This window comes from Macadamia integrifolia, chromosome 4 (assembly GCF_013358625.1).
Source record: "Macadamia integrifolia cultivar HAES 741 chromosome 4, SCU_Mint_v3, whole genome shotgun sequence".
Lineage (NCBI taxonomy): Eukaryota > Viridiplantae > Streptophyta > Magnoliopsida > Proteales > Proteaceae > Macadamia > Macadamia integrifolia.
The window spans coordinates 530186-554368 of NC_056560.1; the positions used below are offsets into that span (position 1 = coordinate 530186).

Genomic DNA, 24183 nt, shown 5'->3' on the forward strand with positions numbered 1-24183 from the left:
GGGGATTCCACTGCTGACTTAGGCATCTGTTCGAAGCCTCCTCACCAGAGTATCCCTCCGGTCTTCATTTTCTTATCCGTTGATTGCAGGCGTACATTGATCTGCATCAATAGGTTTGATCCTAGAAGAGAGTTGTCGGGTGGAGGCATTTGAGGGGTTAAATGGGTTTGAATAACCCTAAACTTTCACCACCGTTGGATTGGAAGTCTACAAGTATCGGATGCACAGTGAGGATTAGACGATTAAGAATTGAAGAGGAGCTGGATCCTACTGGAGAGGATCCAAATCCCAAATGATAGGGCCCTAACCTAAGATTTTGCCTCAAAAAATTTTGAAAATTAAAGGACACTATGATAAGAGTGAGTGTGGCTCCCTTCCCATCATTATTTTTCGTATTTTATCATCCTTCATTCGTCTCTTCTTCACATAAATTATATATATATATATATATATATATCTTTTTTGCCGCATCTCTCTTCATAAATACCATCCTTTCTCTTCATAACATAAAAGTGCTAACGTGGTTCTTTATTCTTGCCTTGAGTAGAATGATTAGTGGATTTTTTTTATTCTTTACTTGTGAAGGATTGGTGGATATTTTATTAATCAAGCCTTATATAGAAGGATTAGTGGATTTTTATTCTTAACATGTGTGAAAGGATTAGTGGATTCTCTTCATCCTTACAGCACTCACCAGTCTCTCTCTATATATATTTTCACGTTGATATATAGCTGGATATACGCACTGCATCCATTCTTTGGAGTGATATATCAAAGGTGCTATTGCAGCCTAAGGTAACCATGCATGTCATCACTATCATAAGTTTGCTTTTCCATTTTCTTTTCTTCTGGTTTGTTTATTTATGGATTACTACCAGAATTTTTAGAAAGGAAAGAAAACCTCTCTCTCTCTCTCTCTCTCTCTGCTATTGCATTTACTACTCTTCTTTTTGATCCTGTGACAGAGCAAGGATGAAATCAACAAAGTCTAGTAGTTTAAATATGATTGTTCCTGAAGTTCTTACAGGATATAATTATGGAGTCTGGATGATTTTTATGATGAGCTATTTGTTAGGTCAAGGGCTTTGGGGCATTGTGAATGGAATTTGAATGTCAACCTGAACCTAGTGCTTCACCTGAGTTGAAGAGTTGGAGAGAGAAAAATGGGAAGGCTCTACACGCCATTCTAATTTAATGTGAAGAGCAAGTGTTATCTTTTGTTGTGGGCATAGTCTCAGCCAAAGATGCTTGGGATCAGTTGGCCCTTATGTTCGGAGGAATGTCTAGTCGATTTGGGAAAGGTATGTACATACGTGCGTAGAAGTTAAGGGCCTGTTTGATTTTGTTTACAGAAACTTGGTTTTCTGTTTTTCTACGCTCAGAAACACACCTCAAAAAACATTTGATTTTTCTCTTTTGTTTCACTTGCTTTTTGAAATAAAAATAGAAATTTATGTCTATTTCTGTGTATAGAGATAGGAATGGAGAAACAAGTCAGATTTATTTCTCTGTTTCTAGAAACAAGTAGGAGAGACAAAATTTGTGAAAAACCTGATACTTCACTTGATCTACCTCTACCCCAATCCATTGTTGAAACTTCTCGTTATCCATAAGTAATGACTCCAACCTGGTTGTGCGAAGCTTACAGTTCTGAACTGCCTTCATCCTTCTGAAGCTCAACTCCACAAAGCATACCTGCAACTCCAACATTGTATCTGCAACTCCAACATTGTATCTTCACTTGTGAGTTGCATACTTACAACATCGTGTCTTCGCTCATATCTTAAACTTGACTATACTATTGAAAATGTTTCAGGAAACAGAAAAATTAACACCTTTTTCTAATTCTAAAAATCGTTTCTTAGCATAGAAATGGAAAAAACCGTTTCTACTATTTTTAGACATAGAAACAATAAAAACAAAATCAAATGGCTGTAAGTTATCATTAGTTAATTCCTATATTTGAAAGTGAAATAGACAGGTGTTGGATCCTCACATGTACGAATTCTTGACGATTTGACAGCAAATATGGTGAACGACCCAGTCCATGGTACAAGATACCGGGACTTATGTTGGGCTGTGTTTTGTGGTGACTGGAAAATAACCAAAAGCCTCCTGGATCAACATCCTGCTCATGCAGACGACTACTTGACTGCAATTGTTTCACCAAATTTGGGAACGCTTCTTCATGTTGCAGTTTCGGCGTAGAAAATTTGGTGGAGTTGATGACCGACACCCCAGATGCCTTAACCACAACAACAAGTTCGTGTCCTTAATACTCCCCTTCACGTGGGGAAAAAAATCCTCTGTTTTTCTCATCCCTGTTTTTCCTTGTTTTGCTACCTGCAGAACACGACACGTGGACAACTTTAAGACCAATGCACCGGATGTAATAATCCTCACCCAACCTTGACCGTTGGTCTTAAAGTTGTCCACGTGTCGTGTTCTGCAGGTAACAAAACAAGGAAAAACAGGGATGAGAAAAACAGGATTTTCATCCTTCACGTAACTGCATATTGTGGATTCACCAAGATTGCAGAGGTCATGGTGAAAAAGAGTTTATATTCCTTGCAAATCCAAGACCCTTTTGGCCTTATACCAGTTGCTAGGCTTGCCAATTTGGACACAAGGACACCACACAATTCCTTTACTCAGTGACAATCAAAGAAGCATTAATTGAGGGAGACCGCAAGAATGGTGCTACACTTCTAAATGCTGCAATTTTGTATGAGATGTACGGTATGTATCCACCCCTATCTTAAAAGTAATCAGATCCTCTCAAGCACGCATCCGATAGCTGGGAGTGTATGCCTGATGCTGCATTTCAGCTGTCGAATGTGTCTTGAATACGATCCTTGGTCCATACTTATCTCACCCTTAATACTTTAGCCCTAAATGAGTTAAGAGTGAGCTTCAGATTTGTTATAAAGTTTTTCTTGAGGCTTGGTTTAGTTGCGAGGGAAATTAAAAAGAGAGGAAGTAAAATTTTTATAATCATTACCTCATGTGACTATATCATTAATTTCAAATCATTTCATATTTATTTATTAAATTTCACTTGACTTTATATCCCAAATCCTTTGCTATAAAATGTAAAATAGAAAATTATATGTAAAATGTATCATTACTAAATATTATAAAAAAAATTAAATTGTTCAATTTATATAATAATATACAATCTCATAGGATAATGATTACAATTTTTTTTTTTTTTTTTTTTTTTTGAGTTTGAAATTTTCACTTTCATTCAATTTAAATTTCCTTTATATAATCAAACGTAACCTAAGGGATTGATGTATTTATATATATTGGGCAATATTTTTGGCCCTTGGATCAGCTGTTCCGAAACGTTTTCTATTTGTCATTCCTTAATGAGGAAGGGCCCTTAGGCTACTATGATAGCAATAAAGAGGGGTGGCTACTCAAAATAGAGACATAAGGCTATGACCTGCTTTGGCTAGTCAAGTACAAACCATCAGACCAAGCTGCTGAATGGTTGGAGTTGCATGATCATTATCTTGGAATAATTAGAAATTGGTTATCATTAAATTTTTTTCCTTAAAAAATAAAAAAGAGAAAAATTACCTGGTCGTGTTCCCCTATGCCCTCTCACAACGGGTACAAAATGATCAAACAGTTCCATGTTGGACACCCCAGCACACCGTCTCATTAGGTGAGGCATTGGCACAGGTTGCATGCAATTAATCAGGGAGCGATCCTCATACTAAAAGTGAATAAAAATAAACAAAATAACCACAATAATTTAATCAGCTGCGGTAATTATTAGAAGTGTGTATATTGAAAGCTATAAGGCTTCCTTTATTCTTTTGTCTACTATTATTTTAAATCATATCAGATCTATGTAGCCGACTCTATTTAGTTAAGATAAAGTTATGGTTATTGCATATTTTGAAGGATATATTACATTGATATACTGATGATATCTCAATACTTTACATCTACAGATATCGCTATCGATTTGCTTAGGTACTACCCTCAGTTAGCCATTGCTCGTGATTGCGGCGGTCTTACAACTATTCAAGTATTGGTAACAAGGCCAAATGCATTTCCAAGTGGAAAAACTATACAATATATGGCAACAGTGGATCTACACAGGTTAAGTATCCTCTTCTTTTATTCCTTAGTTAGTTTTTTTTTTTTTTTTTTTTTTTTTGGTTGACTAGGAAGATTATTCCAAGTAACATTTAAAGATGGGCAAAAGCTTCCTTAGTCCACGAGGTAAGGGTTCTCTAGTCAAGACACCTAATTTCACCATGCAGGATAATCAAATAATAAAAATCTCACTGTTGGATACCCATGAGATGGTCTAGAGAGAGAGAGAGATTCTTCCCAAAAAAGGTCTAGAGAGAGAGAGACATCAAATCCCATGTAAGTCCATGTATCATATCCCCTCAATAATCCCTTGCACCCTCATCAAATTCCTAGATTTTTTTTAATGATATATTTGCCAGATTGTCAAATATGTTGGGTTGAAACTAGATATGTGAATGTGAATTTTGGGGTCTACATGTCCGTATATTTCAATACAATCCGATCAATCATGTGACAAAAATAGGCAACCAACCATGGTTATGTGGACTACCATGGCCTCAAAACTTCCCCCTTAAATATATACATCTGGATTGTCAAACTATTTTATCAAAAGATATGCTTTCTTACCATGTAATAGACATGATAGATGGGAGAGAATCCTTATGATCTTTAGTGGACCCCAAAATCCACTTTTCCAATGTTTAGTCTAAAACAAGCATAGAATTAGGTGTGAAAATCGTCTACAGCTGCTGCACTAGTGCAGTGAGTATCGGGTGATTGGAAGCCCTTTGGGACACATGCTCAGATGCTCATGACCATCCAATGAGTAGTGTAGGGCTAGATAAGGCCATTGCCATCCCTAATTCTCCTTTTTTTTTTTTTTTGGAATAATATCTGTGCATCCATCAGTGGATCTTTTGTTCTTCATATTGCATTTATGTTATTATGTATTTCTAATATTTTTATTTTTAATTTGGAAATTATTTCTGTTTTCTTTGAAAAGAAAATGAGGAATAGTATTAATTCAATCCTAATTGATTATTCAATCAATTAAGATAGTAAAATATACGCCAGATTTTTTTTCCCCCAGTTTTAAAGGAGGAAAAAAAAAATCTTGTTGTACCAAAAGACAAAAGATTGGCAAAAAACATAAATTAAAACGTTATTTTTTTTTTGCATTATTTTGTATAAACACTTTTTTTTGTTGTTGTTGAAAGTATATCATTTTATTTCACATAGAAAATGATGTCTCTTATAAATGATTTAGTGATGAGTCATATTCAAATTATTTTGAAAATATTTTTTAATATCCATTTAAATAATTTTTGAAAACAAAAAAAAAAAATCAAAAGGAAATAACAATTTGTTGATGACAAGAAGTTGCATAGAAAAAATAAACAAACAAATAAAACTATTGTTTTACAGTCATGAACACAATTCCTTTATACAAGGGTTAATCATTGTTATAGACGTATCGTAATACATATAACTTCTGACCTTTTATTGGGGCAAAGTTATCCAGGATGGCTCATATATTAGCCATATTGCAGATTGATGAGTCCCAAATTTTGTGGATAGGTAAACCCTAGGTACCCTGCCTATATATTAAGTTTCAGCTTAAAAAAACTTTGACAAGGGAAAATATTAGGGGTATCAATCGGTCAGCTCGGGTCATTTTTAGTCGGGCCTAATCAGGCTCCCCACTTTAGGACCTTACATCGTAATTGGTCCTCATATACTAGGCATGGTCCCATGTATAAATGGTCGGTATCGATCTTTAATCAGGTTAAACGGGCCTTAAATGGGCTTTAAACATGTTAGTCTTTAGTAAATGGGCTCTAAACAAGCTTTAAGCAGCTGAGTCGGGCTATTAATCTGTTGGGACCCGTCGGATAGCAACCTTGCACTAGATTAATTGGACGTAGTCAGTTCAGGCTTTTACGATGTGGTCTGTTGGGCGGGCCTAGAATTGACACCCCTAGGTAAGGGAGTCAATTTGTTATGAAATCGAATGTCGAAACTAAAATCGAGCCAAATTAACCGAATTGATTCAAATCAATTCAGTTCAAATTCGATTTGAATATATGAGTATTCACCTCGGTTTGGTTTGATTATGGTTTTAGGTATAAGAACCATTGGTTCAAATCAAAACCGAACCAAATTACCATTGGTTTGAATATTTGACTATTCACCTCTTTTTTTTTTTTTAATCGTACCTTTTTTGCAATTTAACATCACATATTCACATGCTAAGACAATTTTGAAGTTAACAATGGTCACATAAGGCCCATAACTTGAGCCCATTATAGTCTTTGGTCCATCACAATCATAGTCCAAGAGTGGAATCTTTTACATAACCGAATTAAAACCAGTTACAAAACTGATTAAAACCATATGACAAAACTGAATTGAAACTGAAACTGAAACCGAGTCAAACCAAATTAAATCAGCTTGAGTATCTAAATATAAAACCGAGTTTGATCTCGATTCAGTTTCGATGTACCTCATCATCCCTCTGAAACGAATTAATCCAAATAAAAAAAATTGAAACCAAGCCGATTAACACCCTTACCTCTAGGTAATATAAAACTATAAAATCTAGGGACTACAAGAATTTACGTAGACTTACATTGTTGACTGAAATATACAAAGATGTAAGAACACATATGGTAGGGTATTCGGCTAAATTTGAGTTTGAAATAAAAGGTGATCTTTGCATAAGCACCCTTGTTTCTGCCATGAGGTGGATTGCACATATGACCACTGTATGATAGATAGGACACAACAACTTATTTATGAGAAAGAGTTGACGACATCCATGTTTGACTCACAGTTGCCCAAGTCTATGATGAAAGAGATATTTTCAAGCCTCACGCGGGGGATTCAAACAAGGATCACATTACCATTGAAGGTCTCTCTCTCTCATATCAAATAATAATAATAATAATAATAATAATATATAATTACTATTCCTATATGCCATTAATTTGAAATAGTATCATTAGAAGTATCATGATCTCATTCAATTGTTAGATGTTATGCACGCAGTATTGCTTTCTTTTACTCATCTTGTATGAATTTAAAAAAAAAAAAAAAAAAAAAAAAAAAAAAAAAAAAAAGAAGAAGAAGAAGAAGAAATGGCAAGTGTTTCCTAAACTGGCCGGTCTAGAAGAATCCCTTTTTTCTTCTTTTTTTCGTTGACCGAGGTATCCGGGCTAGCTTACACGCACCTCGATTAATCATCGGGGAGACTAATGCAGCAACCCACTGCCACAGTCTCCTTATGTTTTCAACCGTTTATTTCTCTTAATGAGTTTCATCTTTTTCATTAGATTCCCTTTTATTTTATCACATAATTAATTCTATTTAGGTTGAAACTTGATATGCGAGCAGATACTTTGTGGTCGTTTGTAATATATTTTTAGTTCCATCCAACATGCCATATGGTATAATTTTATCTTATTAGTATCAAAACCAATAAAGAAGAACAAAAAGGCTTGGAATTTCATTGATGATTATGATAAAGTAGACCCAAGGTCCACAATTAACATGATAGATCTAGATCAAGAACCACCATGTCTGAATCTTTAAAAGGGGTCACCGAGGCCCATCTGTTTGAAGGATAAAACGGGATGGGAAACTTGTGAGAGTGGGTATCATGTGTTGTGAGATGGGTAGATAAAGAAATGAAATGAAATGAAATGAAATATTAAAATATGTAATTTTTAGTGAGGGTGAGATTCTATGAGAAATAGAGGAAATAGAAGTGAGAAGGAATCTATGGGAAACAGAAAAAAAATATGAAGAGGAGAGAGATGGACAAAACAAAATTTCCATGAAATCAGCAAACAACAATTATTGCATTAAATGATCTTGTTTGGTAAGTTTCATACTTCACTTATCTAAACACTCATATTTGTGATAGTTTTGTGGAAAACAAGTACAAGTTTTCCACCAATTTTTACTTTTTCAACTTTTTTCCATCAAACAAGGCTTGAGGTGGAATACACTGCATCGCAAAAATATAATAGATCTAGTGCTCGACTAGAAGATCATTAACGACATGTTCAATCCATTGGTTCATATGGCCTTGACTAACCTTTGGGGTTTTGTAATAGCTAAAAGGATGGATGACTCCGTAGAATTTTTTATCTTTTAAGTATTTCAACTTTCTTTACAAGTTAATATATTGACCCTCATAATATAATCTAGATTGCAATCATATTATAAAGTTTTATTTTTTATTTTTATTTTATTTTTATTTTTTTTTATAGCAGCTAGCCGCTGGTTGCATGGAGTAGTTTGGAGTGCACTAAATCTACTGGGTGAGGAAATTGGGGAACCAATAATAGTTATTCTTTCTAGGAATTTTTGTTTTCTAATCTCTACCGACCTTCAATATTTGGGTCTAAATTTGTTTTGTCATGGTTGTATGGCAGTCCCAGGAATCAAAAGCATCCACAGTAAGAAGAAAATTCATGCTCAAGCCTAGAAAGTATTAAAATGTATTTGTTATCAAATTGCAACTTGGTATGAATCAAAACTTCAAGCAGATGGAGTGTATGATAGCCTTTATTTTGCCACCAAGTTTGGGATTGTTGAGATCGTGAATGAACTTATAAACATAAATCCCAACTTATTATTCATTATTGATAAGCAACATATAAATATACCCTCACTTGCAATTCAGTTTTGGCAAGAAAAAATCTTCAATTTCATCTTGAGAAGAAGCGGCCAGATAACATGGTTTATACCTTTAGTGGAGAATTACCAGAACACCTTGTTACATCTAGTTGGAAGATCTCCTCCTTTCTCTCATGAACAGGGTAAGATGCTAGGTGCTCCTGTTGTGCAAATGCAACGGGAGCTGCAATGGTTTAAGGTAATTAAATTAATTAATTTCACCTTAATTTTATATTAGTGTACAATATCTTGTATTCCGTCGCAATTTAATCAAGAGTTTTTTGTTATATATTTGTAGCGAGAATTATTTTTTTTGTAAGCAATTCTGAGATGTGTATGGACGAGCACTGTAACTCTATTCTCCATTGATAGTGAAACAAAATCTCAATTCATTGAGGACATAGGCAATCTTGCTGAACCTCGTAAACTGTGTGCATTATTTGTTCTTATTTTTTCCATTACCTTTTGCCTCGCTCTTAGGGTTTCATTTCTACATTTTGTTTTCTTTCTTTCTTTTTCAAAGTTGACCGATCTCACATGCTGGAGGTGGAGAAAATACTACCATCTTATGTCTGAGAATTTCGCAACTCAAAGGGCTTGACACCTCGAGAAGTGTTTACAGAAGAGCACAAAGATTTAGTAAGGGAAGGGGAGAAATGGATGAAGGATACTGCCAATTCATGTATGGTTGTTGCCACACTAATTGCAACCTTCACATTTGCAGCAACCTTTACTGCTCCAGGAGGGTTTAATCAAGAGTCAGGCTTTCCCATTTTACTGAGACACAACTTATTCTTTCTTTTCATGGTATCAGATGCTTTATCACTCTTCTCATCTTCCACTTCAGTGTTAATTTTTCTGTCCATCGACACATCGCGTTTTGCGGAAGAAGATTTTCTCAAGTCTTTGCCCAAGCGATTGATAATTGGTCTCTCACCCTCTTCTTCTCTATAGTAACCATGATGGTGGCCTTTTGTGCTACCATAGTTCTTATCCTCAGTAAGCAACACCAGTGGGTTTCCATTCCCATCATTTTCCTTGCTGGTGTCCCAGTTACAATGTTTGTTTTGTTGCAATTCCCCCTCTTCCTTGACATGGTTCGTTCCACATATTGTCCTGCACTATTCAATAGGCCAAAAAAATAAGACCACCTTCTTCTATATATCATCAATGTACGCCTCAAATTGTCGCAATAAAATTGTGTATTATATATTTTGTAATATGGTCCGTTTAATGCTGTATAAAACTGTACCCATTTTATTGCTATTCGCAAACTTACTAACTATGACCATTGTAGCTCAGTATATCACTTGCCAATTTTAAGAATGGATTATGTTATGGAACAATATACTGACTCTTAAGGTGAAAGCCGTCCTCCTTGGTTTTAAAAACTCAAAATGAATAAAAAACCTTCCTCAAGAGATGAAATTTTCCACGAGGTCTAATTTTAGGTTAAATCATATTCAATTCAGTGAATCCAAATCTTCGCAACTGCTGCATCTTTCGGTGTTTAAGGATTCAAAAATCCAAGTAACTGAAGAAAGGAAGACCCCCAAGATAAGATATGTGCTTTTTTGCTTCGATTAAGAAGGAATCTCTCTCTCTCTCTCTCTCTCTCTCTCTCTCTCTCTCTCTCTCGTAATAACTCAAGAGTTACCATGCAAAACGAACATTTGGGTCTTGAACATGAGCAACAAATTAATGTTTCGTTCCCTCTAACTAAATCTCTCTTTTTTTATTTGTTTTTGGGTGAATAAATAAATATATTAAACTCAAAAAAAAAATTAAAAAAAATTACAAAGGCAAAGATGCCAATCAAAATTGGGACAACAACCCAAATATTTCTAAGAATGAGATATATTCATGATATCTTTGAGGTATTAAGTTTTACAAAGAAAATAAAGGGTAAACCTAATATGATGACTCTTCAACCTACACCAAATAGAGACTTGTGTGTCTTCCCAATGAAATTCCTATTTTTTATTCAAGTCTGACACTTCCTCTATATTGTGAAATTGTTGAATCACCTCCTCTATTTCTTCTTCTTCTGACTCTTCTGAGAGATCAACTAAAGAGGCTGCATGTCAATTTGAAATTTAAAGGAATGATTTTCCCTCATCTAAATTTGTCTCATTATTGGACGAAAATACCAAAGATTCTAAAAGCTCCTCCGAAGAAGCAAGTGATGAATCTCTCTTCTTATCATCTATCAATAGCTTCTTTTCATCTCATTTAAGGTACATAGGATTAGTAAATGAAATAGCCGTAGGTCTCATAGTCATGGTCCATGGCCCAAGCAAAAATTAAAAGACTGGAATGTAACACTTTTCTCATACGTAGTGTAACTTGACCTCTATGCCCGATCTTAGGGTCGAACCCATTCAATATAGAGTTAATAAGAATTTCAAGACCAATAAACAAATTCACGAACCCTAGATCCTAAATCTACGTAGTGTTTGCAAGACTTTCCAAAGACACTAAAGAAATACATGGCTTTATATTTTCGAGCAAATGATCGCAAAGGACAGCTGAGAAGCCCTTGCCGGTGAGGCACTGGCCTCATGAATCGGGCTTCTCTATAGCGCATCATTCAACAGCCAGAAATGCTTAAACATGCAGCCCAAATCGTTCTTGATTGTTAGATCTATAGATGTCAATCCTCTTTAACATGGAACTTATTGTGAGGACAGATTGAGATCCTCTGTATGGCACATCAACGTATAACACAGATCCAACGACAAAGGCCGTAATGAAGGGGTTAAAGTAGCTTAAACCTTTTTCTTTTGATCTAAATAATATTTCCAGGCCTTACTTTGATCCTGAATGAAACATTCACTTAATTCCAGGGCCCAACCCTTCAAACTTTTGAAGATGTGACGAATCGCAAGGGCCTCAACCAAGATTTTGCCTCAGAAAAATATTTGAAAAGGAGAACCATAACTTGCTGTGATAAAAGTGAGTGTGGCTCCCCTCATTCTTTTTCATATTTATATCATCCTTTATTCTTCTTCTACCCTAAAAAAATAAAAAAATAAAAAAAATCCTTTATTCTCCTCTTTCATAACAGTCGTTCTTCATAACATAAGAATTGCTAAGGGTCTTTTACTGTATTTCTTTATTCTTTACCTTGTGTAGAAGCATTAGTGGATACTCTTCATCGTTACTACACTCACCAGTCTCTATATATATTTTCACTTTGATGACTGGAAATATATGCACCGAGTTCATACATCCACATTTTGATTCAGAACTTCAGCCATTCTTTGGAGTGACCGACGGTGTTGTTGCAGCCTATTCAGGTTCAGTGTTTCCCTTATATATTATTATTATTATTATATTTTTTTTTTGATTTATTTATTTTTTCCTACACATGTATGACTTAGGCCTTGTATCAAATGTGACATTGAACTGAATTGATAAGAGGATAAGAACCCATATAGTCAACTCCATTTAATTGGATTTGTTTTTGAAATTTTGAGTAATTATCATTTTCTTAATTTTCCCGTGACACAGGAAGGATGAAATCAACAATGTCTACTTCAAATATGATTGTTCCTGAAGTTCTTACAAAATATAATTATGGACTTTGGAAGACTTTTATGAAGAACTATTTGGTAGGTCAAGGGCTTTGGGACATTGTGGATGGAATTGAATGTAAACCTGAAGATACTACTACACCAGAGTTCAAGAACTGGAGAGAAAAAAATGGAAAGGCTCTCCACGCTATTTTAATTTCATGTGAAGATGAATTTTTATCTTTCATTAACATGACGGACTCAGCCAAGGATGTTTGGTATCAGTTGTTCGAAATGTTCCAAGGAAGAACCAGCCAATTTAGAGATGGTATGTCCTTAGCTTTCATGATAGTATATATACCTTCTACCAAAAAAAAAATAGTATATATACCATTAATTTTTTTTATTTTTGTTTTTTTTGGCTAATGACGGGTATTCAAGCTTTTGGCATGATTAGTTCCATGGACTCATACTAACCCCACAGCCGCATGGCCCTAATTAGGGGTATCAAAACCTAAACCAAACCAGTAAAACTGTCTAGACCAAACCAAAAATAGCCGGAACCAAATCAAACCGAAGCATTATTGGGCTGGTTTTGGATATTGTAACCCCATTAACAAACTGAACCACACCGGAAACTGAATGGACCCAAAACCAAATCAAAACCGACTCAAAACCCAGACCAAATCAAACCGAAGCATTATTGGGCAGGTCTCGGATATTGTAGCCCCATTAACAAACCAAATAGCAGTGGAAACTGAATGGACCCAAAACCAAATCGGAACCGACTCACAAACCAGATCAAAACCAAAATCAACCCAATTACAAATCGATAGAAGAAATCGAAATAAAAATTTCCTTATCGGTTCGGTTTCACCATTAACACTATATAACCTTGTGTGAATGGTCCCAAAGAAGTAAGAGGAGTCGAATTCAGAATCACACACTTTCTGAGGCAAAGATCCCTCACTAGCTCGACTACCCTCTTGGGGTCATGTATATATATCATTAATTAATTATCTCATCTTCCAAATTAATCTACACTTCTACCACTACTACTACTACTAGCTGATCAGTACTTGAATCTTATAATTTGGCAGTGGATCGGATAGCAGACGACTCAGTCAATGCTACAAGGAACCGGGCCTTATATAAGGCTGTGTTTTGGGGTGACTGGGAAAGAACAAAAGCTCTCCTGGACGAAAATCCTGTAGACTCCTTGACTGCAATTATTTCACCAGCAGGTGGAACGGTTCTTCATGTTGCAGTTGCAACTGGGCATTTGAAAATAGTAGAAAAGTTGGTGGAGATGATGAGCCCAGAAGCCATTTTAGCCAGAACCACACAAACAAAGTCGTTGAATTTAACTCCACTTGGCTACGCTGCTCGTTCAGGATTCACCAAGATTGCGGAGGTCCTGGTGAAAAAGAATAATTATGCCTTGCGAATCGGAGACAGCAAGTTTGGGCTTATCCCAGTTGCTGCGGCTAGCTGGTTTGGACATAAGGACACCACACGATACCTTTACGCAGTCACTATGAAGGAATCATTGATTGAGGGAGACTGCAAAAGTGGTGCTGCACTTCTTAATACTGCAATTTGGCATGAGATGTACGGTATGTATTAAGACTACTCACAAAGGCCTTACTTTGTTAGTAACCAAGGTAGAACTCATTATATGAAGCCAATTGGTAACTACCTATAAGTTGATCTCTACATCGGGTTCCTAACTTTTGATGTGAGATTATTACTTTTGTCATTCGCAAGAAATCCCAATAGATTGGATCCACCTTGTCTACTGTGTGATAGAGGCGACAACTTAGATTCAAATGCCTTGGAGCATCTTGGCACGGATCCCAACACATGGGTGCACGTCTTGAGGTGCTCCAGGGAGTTAGATCTGAGCTGCCACCTCTATTGCATAGTAGAGGAACCCAGTCTCAACAGACCTTTGTAAGTTAGTTCCTTTTTCTATATTTTTATTTTTTAAATGATAAATTGGTTAATCATATTCTGGAAAAAAATTTGCCATTGCCCAAGTAGCTGCAACCCTATGGTAACAACCAAGGGAATGGAATCCCAAAGGCAAATTTAAAAATACCCACCTCCATCCCTACCCTTGAGATTCTATTCCCCTGGCTGGTACCAACTGCGACTTAGGTAGCAACCAAGTTTTGTTCCCATATTCAATCGGTTCCTAGAAATAAATAATTTGAAAGTGATATACTACTTTCTTTTGGGTTGTGCCTCTTTCCTCTTACTCTCATATTTCTTTTTTCATCTCTCATCTTCCCATCTTCCCATCTATCCCCTCGTCTACTCTTGGTTGAACTTTTTCAATTTTTCAACTAAATTTATTATTATTATTATATACTACCTTAATAAACTATATAATACCAATGAAAATTTCTCACTTCACATCTGTAGATATTGCTATTGATCTGCTTGGCCACTACCCACAATTAGCTTTTGCTCATGATCACCTTGGTTCTACCACTATTCAAGTGTTGGCACAATGTCCAAATGCATTTTCCAGTGGAGGAGTATACAATACATGGCAACAGTGGATCTACACATGTTAAGTATCATTTCTTCTTTTATTCCCATATAAAAATAGGCTTTGGATCATTACTTGGTCGCATGACCACTGCAATACTGTGGGTTTATGACCACCTCTCATATCTTTTCTTCTTTCCTTTTGACAAATTCTATTCAAATCATATATTATTATTATTATTATTATTATTATTATTATTATTTTCTTATTTACTTCTATTTTTTGAAAGACAATTAGCTATTTATTGTAAAAGAAAGAGTTGACGACATTCATGTTTGACTCACAGGTGCCCCAACCTACAATGAAAGAGATAAAACCAGTCCTGACGTGGGTGACACAAAAAGAGGTCACTTTACCATTGAAGGTCTCTCTCTCTCTCTCTCTCATCATTTTATAACAATAACAATAATTATAATTATTAATATTAATATAATAATAAAATGTTATTATTATTAGTATGGTAAAAGCTGTCTGTTCTCTAATAGTAGGAGCAGAGATTTGAAAACTCCGTATAAGAAATGGGATTGATCAAGGCCCATATTGACTGATACTAATATGGATCAATCCAACTGGACAAAAATATCTCCGATTTTAATATAAAAATTATTTTTTTGATTACCCTCCATCCTATCGATGCATTGAGACAATATTAGTTAAGAATCGGAATCTAATCCTTGATAGGAACAAAAAAATATGATTACAAATTCTTCCTATAACATTAACCCATTAATATTATTTTTGTTATTATTATTGAAATTTCATTTGTGATGATGGTAAAATAGACCCAAGATTAACAAGCTAATTAATAGACCTATATCAAGAAGCACCATGTTGAAATCTTTAGAAGTGGTAACTGATGAAATGCAGAACACTATAGAATTATGATACATCATATGCTTTTCAATAGTTTCCTCAAGAGTATGGGTGATCTTCACATGAAGTTTCAATCTATTGGATTAATATTAATTCTTGTTACTTAAAAATTCTAAAATAATGGTTTTCAATAGGTCCATGTGGCATTATCTACCCTTTGGGTTTTATGATAGCTAAAAGGATGGATGATCATATAGATTTATTTTTTAGGTTTTACAACTTTCTTTACAAGTTAATAAAAGATGACAAAAGATAGATCCAATTCATAATGTAATCTAGCATGCAATTAGATTATCAGTTTTTTTTTTTTTTTTTTTTTTTGAACCTTAGTTAATCCTTCATAATTTCTCTCTCATATTTTTGTGTTGCAGTTAGCCGCTTGTTGTATGGAGTAGTTTGGAGTGCACTCAACCTAATAGGTAAGGTATCTACTTTTGCCTCCTATATACATATAAACTGATTTTTTTTATTTTTATTCTATTGGTCATTTTGTTATATGGGTAATTCAGTAATTACTTAAATCGACACCATGTCAATTAAATGTGGACAACATATTAATTTCACAGTATGCTTTCCCTTTTGTCAGAAAGCATGAACATTTTTTTATTTTTTTTGAAAAATATGGATTTGATTTTTGAGAGATTCTTTGAAGAGTTGTTGTTGAATTTTTTTTATTTATTTGTATACTCATATATATACTGTAGCATAAAATTGAAGAAGATTTAAAGAATGAATTTATGATTATACCTAGGTTTACTATAGAATTCAAAAGTTATTTCTAAATTTTCTTTGTATGCATACCAAAATTATTTATAAACAATGCTTTTATTATTATTATTTTTCAATGAAGTGATATCCCAAAATTATATCTTACCTAAGATTTTTATTTTATTATAATAAAAGGATTATTTGTAGAAATATGATAATTGTACCCAAAAGATATATAGAAGGTAAATCAAACTATTAATATTGGGAATGTATGATAAATCACCCTATCATTTTGATTCATGACAAGCATTTTTTTCTGTAATAGTTTTGACTTTACTTGAGAAATTTGCTGATGGCCATATTGAACATAGAACGTCAAAGCAAAGTAGTGTAATCTTTAGTTTTACTAATGACAATACTGACAGTGAAACAGAAGATTCTATGTAGGTCATATATTTGGTTTTGGAATGCGGTAATCTTGTAAATTCTATATTCTTTTATATACTTTTGCTGATATTAAAAGAGAAAAAAAAAAAAAAACCTTCAATATCATTGGTTTTCTAATTGTTTCAAAATTCTTGGTGCATAACCCAATCCCATATGTTTCCTAGTTTCTTCCTTCAATATTTGGGTCTTAATATATTTTTAATGATTTTATGATAGTCCCAGGTATCAAAAGCATTCAAAGTAAGAAGAGAATTCATGTCCAAGCCCTTAAAGTACTCAAATGCATTTGTTCCCAACTTTCAACCATGGGTGAACGAGAATTTGAAAAAGTTGGAGTTTATGATGGCCTTTTCAGGGCCACCACGCTTGGGATTGTTGAGATAGTCAAAGAGATTATAAAGATAAATCCTAAATTAATTTTCATTCTGAATAAAAAAGATCAAAATATATTTTCAGTTGCAATTCTGTATCGGCAAGAGAAAATCTTCAATCTCATCCGCGGAATGGACGGACAGATGATTTTCTTTTCATCTTCACTAGATGATGTCAGGAACACCATATTACATCTAGCTGGAAAATCTCCTCTTTTCTCTCATGATCAGGATGAGATGCCAGGTGCTGCTTTGCAAATGCAACGAGAGCTGCAATGGTTTCAGGTAAACTAAATCTTAATTGATGTCAATATGGATTAAAAAAAAAAAAATTTGGTAAAAACGGAAAGTAAATGGGTATCTAATATTATCTCAATGTAGTTTTTCTCACAACGGAATAAATATAGTTGTCGTATGCATCATCTATTTTCAAATCGTGGTAATTGATGGTTTGCAAGGACGTCATTGGACAAAGTTCCACCCTTCAAGTCCAAGGACAACAATAGGATTCCTTAGAAACACACATTCTCAATTGAGAGAGACAAAAGATAATAGAGAAAGAGAGATAGAGCTCTTGAGATTAGATAAAAAACTTGCTTTATTGTGGCCAAACCTTAAATTTATAAAGATTTGACCAGCTAAGACTCCTAATATTAACGGGTCAATAATTACTATATGTGGATGACCCATGAACGAAATAAGCCGAGACCCACTTCAATTAATACTTATTAATTAATGGGTTTATGCAGGAGGTGGAGAAACTAGTACCATTTGCTAGAGAAGCTCGCAACGTAAAGGGATTGAAACCTCAAGAGGTGTTCACTGAGGAGCACAAAGAATTAGTAAGAGAAGGGGAGAAATGGATGAAGGATACTGCAAATTCATGTATGGTTGTTACCACACTAATTGCAGCTTTTACATTTTCAGCAGCCTTTACTGCACCTGGAGGAAGTAATCAAGAATCAGGGTTTCCCATTTTCTTGAGACACAAAGTATTCTTGCTTTTTATAATATCAGATGCTTTATCACTCTTCTCTTCTGCCACTTCACTGTTAATGTTTCTATCCATCTACACATCACGTTATGCTGAAAATGATTTCCTCAAGTCATTACCAAAGAGATTGATAATTGGTCTCTCTACCCTCTTCTTCTCTATTGCAACAATGATGGTGGCCTTTTGTGCAACCCTATTTCTTATCCTCACTAAACAGTACATATGGCTTGCCATTCCCATCACTTTCCTTGCCAGTGTCCCAGTTACATTGTTCGTTTTGTTGCAATTTCCCCTCTTTCTTGACATGGTTCTTTCTACATATCGTCCTGGATTATTCAATAAGCCCAAGAAAATATAAGACTACTTTGGCATACTAGTTTGTAGGCGCCTTGGTCTACCATGTTTGTAAGCCTCAAATAATCACAATAAAAAAAATAATATTATTGAGGCATTTTGTCAAGTAGGTGGTGGTCCTTTATTCCTTGCACTCAATTTATGTCAAATATTGTTTCACATACTTTCTCTTATTGACACTTACTGTTGGTTTGATACAATAATAATTAATAAGACTGCTCTATTTAGAGTATTGTTTCCTTGCTTTTTGGTATTAAAAAAAAAAAGAAAGAAAGAAAAAAAAAATTTAATGCATAAGGCTACCACTATTGCAAGGTCTGGGAGGACACAATATATGTTACCTTACCTCCTGCTTCACAAGAGAGGTTGTTTTCAAGTTTTGAACATGTTCTTTGCTTTATAACATGTAGGGAAACATAAGGTTTTTGGATGCAAAGTAGCTAAAGCCAAGGAAAAGAAAGACGTATGTTATATCAGGTTTCGAATACAACATGATATAGAAACCAAAGAATGACATATGGTCTTATTGTACATGCCATTGACGAGACCGATCAAGATAATGAGTGGGGCAAAACCAATAACCTTAGAAAAGGAGGCCTAGCTAACGAGGCACAAAGATGCAATTAACATTTCCTTCACGCGAGGAGCATTGAAGCAACGGGCTTGATGAAGTAGGGTATTACATCTATTTAATACAAATAATAAACCCCAAGTTTGATAATGAATGCCAAACAAAGAGATGGTTCCTGTTGTTTTATGGTTGTCCTTGTTGGCAACTCAGCCACGTGGCGGTGATGACATGGCCAGTTTGGGTGACGTGGATGAAAATGATGACATGACAGTGTCCAGTGTCACCGATGAGATAACAGAGCAGCTTGGTATGCATGGAATGGTTTAATACATCATTAATAGGTGGTGCGGGTTTCTGGGTCAAAACTGGCAAAATTGGCCTATTTACGATCGAGGGCATTTTCGGTAATGAAAATGACATTTTTGGAAGATCGGTTCTTCATGAAAAATATAGATTGTAATTTTCCTAGTCCAGGGCATTTGATTTCGTCACATTCCGATACTGTATGAAGAAGTTACCGCATTTATGGCAGTCAAGGGAAGTTTCGGCATTGAAGATGAATTTTTTAAAGGAAGCGTTCTACATGTAACAATACGAAAAAAATACAATCTTTCCAACGGTTCTGATTTCATCGCATTCCGATTCCGTATGAGAAAGATACGTCATTGGAAAGGTGTAGGGGCATTTTGGTCTTTTTACATGGATGATTCAGATGATTGAGTCTTCTGAAAAGTCGTAGAGCATCCAGTTACGATTCCAACGCACTTTGTTTCATCTCGATCGGATATTGTATGAAAAAGTTATAAGCGTTTCCGTAAAGTCGGTTCGAAAATCCAAACCGAAAATCCATCAGTTGCTCTCGGTGTTGGGTGGATTTTTTGGAATTTATTTTTGAAATTCGAAGGGCTTTTGTGTAATTTAAAGATTTTGAAGGTCTGAGTTGCAAGGGGTCTTTAAGCACTGAAACATATAGAGGCAGGGGCTTGATTGTAATAAAGAGGAGTAAAGGGAAGTGAAATGGACGGCCAAGATTCGACCACGTAGGCTTGATGCCCATCCAAAGGCTGCTGAGATTTTGGTGTGATATGGACGAGATAGATGCTTGCGCGTGGGATTTGATTGGTTAGATGCATAATTCTTGATGCACTTGCGCTACACTATATCAAGGTATGTTATTGTATTTCGCGCGTGTATAGAAAGTATAAAAAGGATTCCGATCTTAATGATCTCATGAAATCTGATTAAAGCCATCATGGAAGATTCCGATCCAACGGTCAATATGCATTTTCACTTTGTGAGTGGGAGACAAGTTCCCTTAAAATCCGGAAAAGCAACCAATCATAGATCGACAACACTTCTGACGATGTCAGCGCCTACGTCATGATGACGTCATCGAGATTCAAATCTAACGGTTTGGATCTGTTGTCCGTTGGTTTAATCGGACGGCTTGGATTATAAGATCTCTTATATGAGATCTACGGTCAGATCTCGCTCCTGTTGCGCGCGCCGCCGGTGTAGCCTACGCCACCCGTACGAAGATTCCATTTCGGGCTATCTCATTGCTCCAAATTCAAAAGGTCATAACTCCTTCATTTTAAGTCGGATTTGGGTGAACCAAGTTGCAGCTTCTTCGTTTTTTCAAGCCCTACACAATGGAAGCAAGAAAAATGGATTTTGAGTGAAAGAAGCCTACGGTTTTGGTAGGAGAAGCTTCCCCCTCTTTGTTGGTCCTTGAATGAACATACATTCTTGTTGATAAATGTTCTTAGGCCATTAAAGGAGGTAAAAGAGGTGGTTGAAGTGTGTTAATGGTATATTAACTCAAAGCCAAGGAAGAAGAGAAGAAAGCAAAGATGTGTTTGCTTTGAAGAGCAAGAAGCCAAGGAGAGAGAAGGTGTGAGCACCAAACTTGTCAATACAAGTTTCCAGTCATCCCAGGCAATCGGTTGTGAGATTCTCTAACCTTGGATTTTATATTACATGTATGTATGTATGTTAGGGTTAGTTGTGGATGAATGTATACATGCTAGGTTTGTTGTGGATGAACTGTAAGCATGCTAGCTAGTTGTGGATGCATATGCTAGGCAGAGCTTGACTGTAGGGCATTGATATAAGCCCAATTTAATTGTATTATTTATTGTGTGCTTAGTGGGTGCTAAGCACCGGGAGTGGGTGCTCCCGTGTAGTGGGTGCTACACATTGTATCGGCACTACGAGTGCCATCTCAGCTTCGGCTTGAGAAAATTGGGTGTGGGTGCTCCCGACTGTGGGTGCAGTCAAAAGTAGTGTATTGAGTAGGTACGAAGCCTTTACAGGCACTACTCCGGGGATGTAGGCAAATTGCCGAACCTCGTAAAAACCCTGTGTTGTGGGTGCTTGTTGTTTGCATTTGATATTGAAGTGCGTGGAATGTGGAATGGGTGTGCATACTTGGAAGTGCCTATGAGAGGCTGAGTGTGCATACGACTGTGTGCAAACAGGGACAGGTATATCAGGTTCTTCTTGGCCAGACATCGGACAGGTTTTTAGGTATCAGAATTGAACTCACTGATTCACCCCCCTCTCAGTGACTGCCGGGTTACAACAATCCATTCAATCACTTTCACAAATAGTCATAACAAAGCACATACAATATGAAATGTATGTTATGGTGCAACTCCCATTAAGGTGGGAATGTCACTCAAAATAAAAAGAACACCATATGAGTCTGGGTTCAATCGCACTTTCAAGACCCCATGACACCTACGTGAATTCTCACACTTGAATATAAGTAGGATACAGTTAGACATGATATCTCTGTATTCGACCATAAAAAGGTCTCATCTTAGCTCTAACTAAGGCGCCACATAGCTAAAAGTTGTATGTTCATCTTGTTCATTATCTTTACGCGACAAGGTGAATTTGGCTCATCTTGTTCGTTGCTTCCAAGCGCCAAAGGTGATGGGTCAATTCAAGTTTGGTGACATATTTGCAAAATAAAATGTGTACACACGTAATTCACCCTAAAGAACTATATATAAAAAAGTGATATCAATAATGTCTAAAGAAAATGTCAACACTCTAAATACAAATCATCCACGTCTAAGTCCTAGATTCCTAACATGAGTAAGGAAAATGTCCCAAGCAATAGGCTTAGTCAATTGATTAGCCACTATACTATTCGTGGAGATATGTTTCAAGACAACTTCCCCTTGCACAACCATTTCTCGAATGTAATGACATCTGATGTCTATGTGTTTGGCTTTCCTATGGAACCTGGGGTCCTTAGTGAATGTAAAAGTTGTCATACTATCACATTGTACAAGCACCACATCTCTTGAATGAGCGGTAATGTCAAGGCACTGTAGGAATCTCCTCAGCCAAATGGCCTCCTGAACGGTCACAAGCACGCAGTGTACTTGAACTTCATCATGGATAGGGCGATGCATGTCTGTTTCTTGCTACCTCAAGATACAACCCCACCTCCTAAGACAAATGCATCTCCCGAAGTAGATTTGCACTCATCTCTGTCACTAGCCCAGTCAGCATCAATGTAGCCTCTAAATCTTAAATCCAAACCATTGTAGGTGAGGGTGAGATCATTGGTCCCATGAAGGTATCAAAAGATTCTTTCACTACCTACCAATGACGTGGTCCTGGATTACTGTAGTAAAGACTAACTATGCCAACTGTGAAGCATATATCTGGACATGTGCACATCATCGCTTATATCAAACTGCCTATCGCTGCTGCATAGGGTACTTTGGACATTTGATTCTTCTCCTCATCAATCTTAGGGCACTGGTCAAGGCTCAAAGCACAGGCCTTGTCCATGTGAATGTCGATGGGTTTAGACTTGTCCATATGGAATCGTTCAAGGATCTTCTTCACATAAGTCTCTTGAGACAAACTAAGAAAATTCTTAGAGTGATTCCTAACAATCTTAGTGCCTAACACAAACTTAGATTCACCCATGTCCTTCGTATCAAAAGTAGAGGACAACTAATCTTTAGTGGCGACAATCATCTCCATGTTATTCCTAACCAATAGAATGTCATCAACATATAAGGACAGAATAATGAAATTTCCCTTGGACCATTTCACATACCACAGTGGTCCTTTTCAATTATTTTAAAACCGATAGAAGTAATGGCATGATGAAATATAAACCCACTAGTTGATCTATAAAGATCTCCTCATCTAGTTCTCCATTGAGAAATGCAGTTTTAACATCTATCTAAAGAGTTCCAAATTTAACTTTGCGACAATGGCTAGAATGAGGCGAATTGAGGCAATTCTCACCACTAAGGAGAAAGTATGATCATATTCTACACCCTCTTTGGGTATAGCCCTTCGTCACAAGGTGTGCATTATACTTGTCAATTGAACCATTCGCCTTGTGTTTGACCTTTAAAGCCCATTTGTTTCCAATGGTCTTACACTCAGGAGGTAGATCAACTAACTCCCATACCTAGTTCTTACTCATACAACTCAGTTCATCCTCCATAGTAGCTTGCCACATATCTTTAGCAGGTGAGGAGAGCACCTCTTGCAAAGAAGCGGGCTCATCCTCATCCTTTGGAACACAAATGAGAGCTTTCCCTTCAATTTCAAAACGACGACGGAGAATGTGCCCACGAGTGCTCCTACGTGTAAGGAAATTTTGATGATCGTCTTGTGGTACACTCCCACTAGGCTAATGATCAGTCTCACTTTCTTTGGAGATTATAGGATGAGTTAATTCTTCACCCTCACCAATAGTAGGTGAGACGCTTTCCTCGTCCTCTAAGAGGTCAAGATCCCTTTTGGCGTCACTAGTGCTTGGAAAGTCCTATCTCAATAAAGTTGAGATCACATGATTCTATCTCGAGCATTCCTCCATCAAAGTGTTCACCGTACATAACATATCCTTCAAGCTGTAGGAATATCTTATAAAGATGTATTTCCTAGATCTAGGGCCAAGCTTCCCAAACTTATGGGAGGAGCTATGAACATAACATGATGATCCCAATGGTCGCATATGCTCTAAGTTAGGCTTTACGCCCTTCCATAACTCATAAGGGGTCGAAGGAACTGAC

The 24183-nt window shown here is 36.0% G+C and overlaps 1 protein-coding gene, 1 long non-coding RNA gene and 1 pseudogene across 3 annotated transcripts; all 3 read left to right on the forward strand.

Moving 5' to 3' along the window:
• Nucleotides 1-9881, forward strand: part of LOC122077316 — a 17498-nt pseudogene extending 7617 nt beyond the window's left edge.
• On the forward strand, nucleotides 5835-9093 carry LOC122077222. Its single transcript, XR_006139745.1, has 3 exons — nucleotides 5835-6964; nucleotides 8331-8378; nucleotides 8493-9093. It is a non-coding gene; the product is annotated as an uncharacterized LOC122077222 (long non-coding RNA).
• Nucleotides 9882-12253: 2372 nt separating the features above from the next.
• Nucleotides 12254-18787, forward strand: LOC122077470 (ankyrin repeat-containing protein ITN1-like). 2 transcript variants are annotated; one of them, XM_042643420.1, is made up of 7 exons: nucleotides 12254-12579; nucleotides 13352-13867; nucleotides 14679-14828; nucleotides 15095-15172; nucleotides 16053-16100; nucleotides 17053-17492; nucleotides 17957-18787. In XM_042643420.1, exons 1-7 carry the CDS (start codon nucleotides 12255-12257, stop codon nucleotides 18557-18559), a joined length of 2160 nt encoding a protein of 719 aa, XP_042499354.1. In that variant the 5' UTR covers nucleotide 12254; the 3' UTR covers nucleotides 18560-18787. The 2 variants fall into 2 exon arrangements, with proteins under 2 accessions (XP_042499354.1, XP_042499355.1); XM_042643421.1 differs by lacking the exon at nucleotides 14679-14828.
• The last annotated feature ends 5396 nt before the right edge of the window (nucleotides 18788-24183 follow it).

Bases quoted from the DNA above. Each gene is read 5' to 3' on its own strand.
- LOC122077470 (XM_042643420.1), top strand. From the start codon at position 12,255: ATGAAATCAACAATGTCTACTTCAAATATGATTGTTCCTGAAGTTCTT. The intron at 14,829-15,094 runs GTTAAGTATCAT...TTTGACTCACAG, and splicing joins GCAACAGTGGATCTACACAT to GTGCCCCAACCTACAATGAA. The intron at 15,173-16,052 runs GTCTCTCTCTCT...TTTGTGTTGCAG, and splicing joins AGGTCACTTTACCATTGAAG to TTAGCCGCTTGTTGTATGGA.